General features: G+C 39.3%; 1 protein-coding gene across 1 annotated transcript; it reads left to right on the top strand.

Moving 5' to 3' along the window:
- Positions 1-3816: 3816 nt before the first annotated feature.
- LOC138005334 (blastula protease 10-like) lies at positions 3817-8901 on the top strand. Its single transcript, XM_068851580.1, has 6 exons — positions 3817-3972; positions 4309-4470; positions 5317-5464; positions 7151-7257; positions 7771-7842; positions 8407-8901. Exons 1-6 carry the CDS (start codon positions 3894-3896, stop codon positions 8631-8633), a joined length of 795 nt encoding a protein of 264 aa, XP_068707681.1. The 5' UTR covers positions 3817-3893; the 3' UTR covers positions 8634-8901.
- The last annotated feature ends 1099 nt before the right edge of the window (positions 8902-10000 follow it).

Here is a 10000-nt window from a genome sequence, read left to right as displayed (position 1 = left end):
TTCAGTGAGAGGCTGCAAATTTGATCAGGCACATCTTTGCATAATATTGTCAACTTATTGCAGCAGTTGACATCTGTTACATGTGTAGTGTACAGCAACCAGATTTTTCTGATTTAATTGATTACATATATGTATCCTGTCTTGGCTGTGGCCTGGTAATCATCTGACTGAAAAAGTAAGTGTTTGCTAATGCACAAAATTACAAAGAATGGTTGCTTAGCAGCTGGCTGGAGGTTGGTTGCGTAGACACTTACTGGTTGACTTATGAGGTAAAACAAGGGACCATCATGCAGGAGGTGTTGAGTTTGCCTATCAAGCGCTGCCTTCTAATCACACTTGCAATGGTGAGACTTGTTCACACTCTAAAAAACTTGCCAGGGTGTGAAGCAAGAAGTTAATAAAGGTGAATTACTGGATAACCACTGTACAAAAAAATTGTGAACTGACATTTCAAGTGCTAGCCCTTTGTCAGAACACAAACATGCTAGGAGAATAGAACAGAGATTTCCAAGCTAGGGCCACCCTAATTTACTTTGTGTTTCAATCCTGGACATAAGACATGTGGTAAGTGTTTACATCTTTATTAAAGTTCATTTTTCAATAGATTTACTTGTGTTTGAGACAATGCAAAATTACCATTATTATTATGGAAAATGTCTCCTAAACCCCATGTTATGGCATCCTTATTTCAATTTTCCGTTGTTCTTACATTTGGCAATGTGAGTCTGCACCTAGGCTTTGTCGGTGTGTTCTGACTTACTTATCTACAGTTGCTTTATAGGAATTTGTAGAATGTTTTCTGCATTTTGGCATAATGATATTGTGTCTCTTGGTGGTTTGCTGTCAAAGAATGTATTTCTAGCTCCAGTAGGGTATGATAGCCCCCAAGAAAATCAAATACAATGTTCTTTTGAGTATTACTCTACAGTCCTTGTGGATCCTCTTTATTCCTACTCTTAGTTCCGTGTATTGCTTGTTTTTATGTCTAGTTCATACTTCAATGCTTGCAACACAATAATTTTTCCTGATCCAGATGAAAAACCATTCAGTACTGTGAACCCAGAGGAAAAGGCAGTTTCAAAGTAAACTAAGAAAAAATTGTCATTTTCCATAATAATAATGGTTTTTGCATTGTCTCCAACAAGAGTAAATCTATCGAAAAAATAACTTTAATAAAAATGTAAACACTTATCTCATGTCTTATGTCCAGGATTGAACCTAATTAGATGCACACCCAATTTTGACATCCAACACAAAGTGTCCCTTTAAGTCTCAGCATTTGCTACCAGTATTTCCAACAATAAGGTAAGGGTAGAGGTTGGCATTATTTTTATGTTATGGTAAATTCAGCAGTTTCAGTCTTCACCTTGTGGCATTAATTGTCTGTATTCCGAGACACAAATGATGTTAAAAGAGCAAGGGAACACTTCCTGACGTTTATTGAAATCCATGTGCATCTGATTTGAGTCAATCCTGGACATAATCTGTAAACACTATATATACACTACTTACCCCAGAGCTAAATTAATAAAATCATTTTTCCTTTGTGTTCTACTATGGGGCATTTTTCGATTTAACCACAGGTAACCCAAGCTCTGTGTTTTTTTTTTTAGTTTAGAGAGCCTGTATGGCGAGTTTCAGTCGATACAAATCAGAAGGCTAAATAATAAGCACTAATGTTGCACTTACTTGTCTGTTGTCGCTATCCACTCTGTGAAGGAAAATTTTCCACAAATCGGTCAGTGTAAAACGCAGACTGCAGACCAGGGGTAAAATGCAGACTGAGGTTATAACGTAACTGTTGAAAAAGCCCAAAACCCTTAGAAATGCTAACCTTAGCCTAATTAGGCCTAAAACAAGATTTAGGCTGAACTGTTAGTATTTCTAATGGGTTTGGGCTTTTTCAACAGTTAAATTATTACCTCAGTCTGCGTTTTACACTGACCGGCCACAAATTTCAATTTCGCCTTGTGTCAGCATCATCCGTGCACTCAAACAGGCAATTGGTGACAAGTCACCAATTCCCTTAGAAAAGATCTTTCCCTCCACCCCTCCGAGGACCAGACAAATTCCTTGGATGAAACCCCACGCTTCTCAAGTCCGGGGAGGGGTGGAGCGAAAGATTTGTACTAAAAAGGCAGCGGTAACTAGTCACCAACTGACCGTTTGGGTTTAAATATTTTCTATTTAGTTAGGTATCCGTATACGCAATTTAACTTAGCTGTAAATGTGATGTCTCGAAGATATTAGCTCTTGTAGTTACTCTGACAAAGTTTATATATGCATGTGTGAATGTTTACCTTTAGCAGGGCGCGTGCGTACCGGCGGGTCTAATTTGCAGGTCGGAGGTCGCAGGTCGCGGGTCGCGGGTTGCAGGTCATTGTTTCACCAATACAGAAAGTATCCTAAACATTCATAAAAGCTAACCTTAGGCCTAAAAGCTTTTGTTTAGGCCTAATTAGGCCTAAGGTTAGCTTTTAAGAATGTTTAGGATACTTTCTGTATTGGTGAAACAATGACCTGCAACCTACGACCTGCGACCTGCAAGTTAGACCCGCCGCGTGCGTACACTTTGTATTCTGCGACTGCACATGACTCCAGTGCTTAACATAAAAAATATTTTCTATTTAGTTAGGTATCCGTATACGCTATTTAACTTAGCTGTAAATGTGATGTCTCGAAGATATTAGCTCTTGTAGTTACTCTGAAAAAGTTTATATATGCATGTGTGAATGTTTACTTTAGCAGGGCGCGTGCGTACACTTTGTATTCTGCGACTGCACATGACTCCAGTGCTTACCATATGAGAGATAAAATGAGAGATAAAATGCCTTTCCATGAACACTTAAGCTATTCTCATTAATTCATAAAGCACGAAATATCTTATGCGTTTCTCGCTATACATGGTTAAATTTACATTCTCTATTTTCGAATTCCCCATAATACACTTTGTTTGCCCCCCAAATTTTGCATAAACTATTGTTTTCAAATGCTCTTGGGTATACTGCATATTCCCAAGAGCATTTGAAAACAATGGTTTATGCAGAATTTGGGGGGCAAACAAAGTGTATTATGGGGAATTCGAAAATAGAGAATAGCATGCTCCACGCCCCTTCCAGCTATTCCCCAGGGTTTTCTCTATTTAAGCGGTTTCTCGCGGTAAACTCATCCTCTCTCGTTTCCACGCGGGCTCTGTTGTGTGATGCGGCTTGGTTTCCCCCTTCCCCCTCCTCCCCTTCAGCGAAGTTTTCAAATGAAGATGAGTTAAAAGGAAGATGAGTTAAAAGGAATTAAACTCTCCCATGCGAAGCGAAGGAAAAGTATCTGCAGTGATTGAACCAATAATGGCATGAAGTAATTTTTAATCTTTTGTTTTGCTCAATTCTTAAGTGACCTTTTTTGGCTTTAATCTTCATTTGCGTTTTCCGATTAAAGCCCCTGGTGACCATGCGTAAAGAAATCATTTCTCTGAAACTTTAAGAGGAACGAACCAGATGAAGGAATAATCAAGTTTTTCTTCGTAATTTACAATATCTGTTATGCGTGCCGAAAGACCCTGTGATCAGTTATCCAGCAGGGTTCAGCAAACCTTTCTTTAATGTTCAACAAAGGAACAATGCAAGGGGCAGTAACAAAAGATATCTAGAAAGCCTATATGTGCGTAGTTCATTCTACTCCATGCAGTTGGTTCAACATCTAAAAGGAAGGCCGAAAAAAAGGCTTTTTCCATTGGCTCGACTGTGACAAGCTGGGTCAATATATTAGTAGCGGAAAACAAGCCTTCAAAAAAGCATAGGGAGCCTTTGTTTTGGGAAGAGTAAAATAGAGGGTGATTAGCCTTGTGCGCACGTACAAATTAGAACGCAACAACTTTTCAAATTCCGGGATTCAAGATGCTGCCTTTCATTTTTTGCCTTGTTGCTTCCCCCACTTTTGGAGTCCCTGTTCTAAAATACGAAAAAGAGGAACGAGGTTTGTATCCGTGAGTTACGGCTAAAAGGAATTGTTTAACCTATTGAATTTACCCTCATGTAATTGACCTCATAGCTGAATTTTGATTTAAATTCATTTGTAGAAACAAAAGGCATCCCCTAGAGAGCCTAACGAATAAACTCACTGAAATTCTAATTTTTATTCTTACAGCCTTGGGATTATGCTTATCGTTTTGCGTTAAATTTTAATGTTCATATTGAAATAGGCCAATATTCTTGCTTCGGTGAAGATTGTGTTTTTCACAACTCGAATATCTGTAAAGGCCTTCTTATAAATTTTCAAGATCAGCCAGATTATTTATTTGGTTTGAAATAGGTTTTTCAGGGTTTCGAAAATTTGAAGGCGACATGATGCTGGAAGAGTCACAGATTCAAGCGGCTGAGCACGGCCTGGATCCAACAAATCTAGCGCGCGGCTTGAAGCGCAGTGCACAGTGGCCTGGAGGAGTGGTGCCGTATGTTATACACCCAAGTGCAAGTAAGGAATCCCTCAAAAAGCAACAAGCATAGGGGAATCTTTAATGTCTGATGTCATTGTCTATCTTTTGCTTCATTAACATACAAATTTGCTTACAGAGGGCACCATGCTATTTACAAATTGACTTCTAAAAATAAAAGAACTTAATTTTAAGCCTTGTAGCTTTGACGAAATAGTTATTAGCCATAACAAAACTGACACATTCTTTGGTGGCAAAGGCACTAATGATCCCGTATGTCCCTGTAAAATCTCGAGTTTTAAAGCGTCATTGCTCAGAGATTAGCTGGTGCATCGGGTTCAAATTTATTGACTCAATAGTTCTCCGAATTATCCCGATTCTTGTTGTAATAGCTGCTTCGTTATCCGCAAAATCGGGTCTAAATTTCTCTTTAAGGTTGCAGGATATTTGTGACATTTATTACAAAATTTAAAATCAGTCATCGAAGTTATGATCTAGGTAATCAATGTAAACGGATTCAACCGTATCTAAGGCAGGTGTTAAGTTGCGTTCAACCGGATCCAAACATTCCTAACATTGTTGCATGGGCCAATCCAAAAATTAATGCCGACGTTTGTTGGTGTTGGTGTTGTCGATGTCCGACAACTTTCACCAATGTTGCGACTTCACAGAATTCGACAGCCATGTATGATGTTGTTCTCATAGAAATACTTACAAATTGTTACGTAATTTACCCAAGCTAAGTGTACCGGCCACATTGTTTTAGGTTAAGAATGATTTCAACGATCCAACTTAATGAGTTCTTTTAAGAGCCTGACTCCAAAAGCACACTCCCTCAAAGTCCATTGTCTTCCTTACAGTACTGAAAGAAGTCTTCTATTCCTCAGAAAACAATTTCTTGAATTCACTTGGAAACAAGGGGCCGACAGAAAGGGCAATATACAGTGCCATCAATGAGTGGGAAGAGAAAACCTGCATCAGATTTGTGCCCAGGACTAATCAAAAAGACTACGTTGAGTTTTTTGCTGGCGATGGGTGAGCTGGAATAAAGTGGCTGGCAATGTGCTGTGATGTTTGGTTTCATACATGGTCACATGACCTTTTTATGGGGAACAGATCATTTTAGGCTTGTTGGCACATTGACATAAGAATCAATTAAATGTATATATATTTGAAGTGCAGGTTATACATGAAAGGGAGAGATGATCCTCGCATTTATCCGCACAATTTAAGCAATTGTCTCTTATAGACACCTTAAAATGCTGTTGGCTTCAACGGAATTCGAACCCATGATACAACGGTATATTGTGTGGCTGATGAGGATCAAGCAATGCACCAACTAAAAAAAGCACTAAAGGAGCTATACTCCTGGCGTCTTGACAACAGGCTCACACCACACCCTAAAAAGAGTGACATTATGCTCTTATCTAAAACCAGTACTGTGGGACCTACTCCACCCGGCTCTATCGGAGGTTACTTACTTACTTAATCCTCTTCGTGCGTGCCCGCATGTAAGGCTATCGGAGGTTGCCTTGTCAAAACGTTTAAAAAATCGAGGCTACGCGTTGTAACTGTAGATGACAGGCTGACATGGATACCACACCTGTTTGATTTACCAATAAACTCAACCTATTGAAAAAGTCGAAACTCCTATCTAAGAGCGTTTCGGAACAATTCTACTTTAGTGTTATTTTGCCTTTAATCACTTAGGGCCTTGTTACATAGGCAAACTGGAGCAACTCTAGGCTATTCAGGTCAATTGAAAAACTCCACGGCCGAGCCGCGAAGTTGATCTACAACTAAGAGAATGACAGTCCTTAACTTATATCTACAAGACAAAATTGTTTAAGCTGATGTACAATGCTTATAACAATGGATTACCTGTATAACTAAGCGACAAACGATGAACTGATATATGAAGTGGATCATATATGAACTGCGGATATGAAATAAAGTGAAGCTATGATCCTCGCAGGTATGCAATTTTTGCAATTGTGTTGAGAAGCCTGAAAAATTCAGGACTCAAACGGGGTTTCAACCCGTGACATCGCGATACCTGTGCGACGCTCTAACCAACTGCATGGGTTATGAAGCCACTGACATTGGGAGCTGGTCATTTGTGGGTTCTAATTTTCCCATGAGGAATGAATCAGTGAACGAAATGATATATGAAATGAATCATATACTGAACTGATACTGATACCTCGCACCGGTATCGGGAGGTCACGGGTTCAAACCCCGTTGAATTCCTGAAATTTTCAGGCTTCTCTACGCAATTGCTAAAATTGCGTCCATAACTGCGGGGATCATAGCTTTACTTGATTTCTTATCTGCAATTCAGTTTATGATCATTTCACATATCATTTCGTTCATTTATTCATTCCTCGCGGGAAAATTAGAACCCATAAATGACCATCTCCCAACGTCCTTAATTCTTCAGGCTTCTCTCCGAAATTGCTCAAATTTCGTACATAGCTGCAAGGATCATAGCTTTACTTAATTGTAGTTTGGTTTTAGATGCCCGACCCCATAAGCACTAGCTTTAATTACCATGATGTGGATGTATGTAGGTATGTATGACCTCTATCTGCGATGCCAGTGCAATGCTCTACCAACTGCATATGAAGCCACTCAGTTGGGAGGAGGCAAATTTGTTGGGTTCACGTGTTCCCTCGAAAGGACTCTATGAATGAAAGAAATGTATATTTATCTTGGTCTCAGGTGCTGGTCATACGTTGGTGACCTTAAAAATGGCAAGCAGCAGATTTCCATTGGCAACCTGTGCTATTTTCATGGCATTGTGCTACACGAAATCGGACACGCTTTAGGTATAGTGATTTCTTTTCGTCGTAAGTTGAAAAAAGTGAATAGAAACTGTTAAATTCTACTAATTTCTTAGTGCCACCACAAAGGATGAAATGAGTTCTTAATTTGCAGCTCGCGTCACACGTCCTTTCATATCACTATAGACTGCAAAGTCTGAGATCCTTGAAGTTCATCACTTGATCTTTGATAAGGTTTGTCTCTTTGGTGCCTTTGAAGGGTTTGTATAGAAAATCTCATTTGAAGCAAGCATTTGCAACATCGTGGAGGTGATTAAGTGTAGTACGTATCCTCGTAGCACTTCTTTGATCTATTCGTGGGCGATAAACAGTTCAGTATGAAACTTACAGAGACAGGGGCCGACTATTGATGGTGTCAACCAAACACTTCACAGTCTAGATGGGGGAAGTTTAATATTTTCTTTTCCACCATAGGTCATGCATGATTGTAGCAAAGGACTGCGTGGAATCCTGATTTTTAGTTTTCAGTCCTTCGCTAATCTTCTCCCATATTTCCAGGATTCTGGCACGAGCAAAGTCGCCCCGATCGAGATGATTATGTGACAATTGTTTGGGACAACATAAAACCAGGTATGTATTATAAGTACTCTCATCATCATTTATTTCGTTGTGGTCCTCATCATCATCGTCAAGCAGGCAAGTTTTTCAAGATGCAGAGCATTAAAAGCAAGGTGAAAACAACGTCATAAAACCAAACCCGGTGTGGCCATCGCGTCACGTATGCGCACAACCATTTCACCTTGTTCATCGGCAGCGATGGACAGCAGTTTCAACCTTGTTAGGCCTCATCATCACGGATAGCCAACTTACTACCAGGCGGGTGTTTTTAGACATCCCTTTAAGTGGTAACCTGGGTTGAGAATAGCACAGCCGTTCTCCCACGGCAAGCGTGTGAGAAAGGTGGACCTCTTTAAGAGATCCGTGTGTCGCACAAAATTTACGTCACAGAGCATGGTCAAGTTTTTGTTAATTGTTTTGTTTACAAAAAGAAAATAACTGTTGCTTAACATGAACAGCCAAAAATACATTTTCATTTTCTAATGAATCCACATGAACTGCTCTAGTCAATGCTCTAGTCAGCCTCATTTGTTCTTTTCATCGTACTGAATAAGAAAGGGTATACTTTCTTTAAAGAGCACAAACACAACTTTAACAAGTATGGCCACGGTTCCATTGATAGCTTGGGAGTTTCCTATGACTATGGATCCATAATGCATTACGGCAAGCGAGACTTTGCCAAGTGGCCATGGCAGACCACCATAAAGACCAAGCACGGTGAGTCCATTGGTCAGCGGAACCACCTCAGTCCTCTGGATGTCAAACAAATGAACCTTTACTACGAGTGCAAAGAAAGAAATTAGATAGATAAGATTCATATAACTTGGAGAAAAATGTAATAAAAGATTTCTGAGAGATGATGACAAAAGAGAGTATGTTAATGCGTTAGAAAAGATGCCGCACGAGTTTGCACCTGTATACAGTTATACAACGACTGTCCTATCATCTGAACCTGTATGAATCGACACAGTGGCAAAACAAGTATATATGTTTATATCTATTTTCCGGGGACAAAGTATACTACCTTCTATAACTTACACATTTTAGATGTCACATTTCGATAATTTGTTCATAATTGGCTCTCAGCAGTGTGATTTATTCCCAAATTGCACTATTTTTTGCTCCAATTCGCACCAATTTCACAGCCAATAAGAAAGGAACACAAAAACAAAACTACCAATCAAATTTCAAGGCTTGTTTAAGGTAATCAATCGTATTGCAGGAAAATGAAAGACAAAGAAAACCATTGTGTGGCGAATTTTGCAACTCTTTTGTTCCCAACTGGATCAATAAAATATTGGCACCGACTAAAATCCTATATTTTAGCGATTGTGATTTCTAAATGGATGTAATAGAGTGGTAATTGTACTTCGTGTCGTGCAATTTTGGTCTGAAATCACACTTATGATTTCAGACCAAATTGCACTCCACTCAGTTCAATTACCATTATAAATTAAATTTAATAGCCTAGTTCCCACAAGAGAATATGAGGGAAGAGAGCACATTTCCCATATTTGGCTCCTTTTCCCGGGAAAAGTATTTGAAATTTATTATTACAAGGAAAGGTTACCTATTTTTGCAAAAGCAATGTAAATTTATTATTAGTTCCGTATCATAATTCGTGCCAGAAGTTCATAACCCAGGGGCCTCGATTTGCGATGGAATGAAGTGCGTTAGTTTACGGTAGTGTCTATTTTTAGAACGGCTACTGCCAGATATTTGCGGGAAAAAAAACGTAGCGGCATTGCGTTCCGCGCATGAGTTTGCACTTAGCACGTGCAATCCCGCGTGCAGTTCCTTGGTTGCGGACCAATAAGGAGAGTTGCATTCATTAGTTCTAATCTGAATAGGAATGGTCATTATTTGGCGGAACCTGTATTTTAAATTTAGGTAATATCGTAAGCTGATGGGCCAAGGCCTTCATGTCGTTAGCACGCTATGAATCCTTCAATTGTATAGATGGTTTTCAATCACGTGATAAGACGGCCATGTTGGTGCACAAAACAATAGAAAATTATGGCTCTTGTTTTTCGTTATAATAAAGTCAAATTCTCAAAAGACTTCTTTCTCTATTGTTCTGTTCACCAACGTGGCTGCTGTTACGTCAGCTGAAAACCATCTATACAACGCGAACGCATTCGTAAAATGTGTGAAAGAAGAAACGTCGCTT

Source organism: Montipora foliosa, chromosome 6 (genome assembly GCF_036669935.1).
Source record: "Montipora foliosa isolate CH-2021 chromosome 6, ASM3666993v2, whole genome shotgun sequence".
NCBI lineage: Eukaryota > Metazoa > Cnidaria > Anthozoa > Scleractinia > Acroporidae > Montipora > Montipora foliosa.
Note: the sequence above shows the minus strand (reverse complement) of the source record. Positions and strands in the feature narration are given on the sequence as shown.

Excerpts from the sequence above, each read along its gene's own strand:
- LOC138005334 (XM_068851580.1), top strand. The coding sequence starts at position 3,894 with ATGCTGCCTTTCATTTTTTGCCTTGTTGCTTCCCCCACTTTTGGAGTC. Across the intron at positions 4,471-5,316 it reads TGTTATACACCCAAGTGCAA|AAAACAATTTCTTGAATTCA; the intron begins GTAAGGAATCCC and ends TCTATTCCTCAG. Across the intron at positions 5,465-7,150 it reads GAGTTTTTTGCTGGCGATGG|GTGCTGGTCATACGTTGGTG; the intron begins GTGAGCTGGAAT and ends TCTTGGTCTCAG.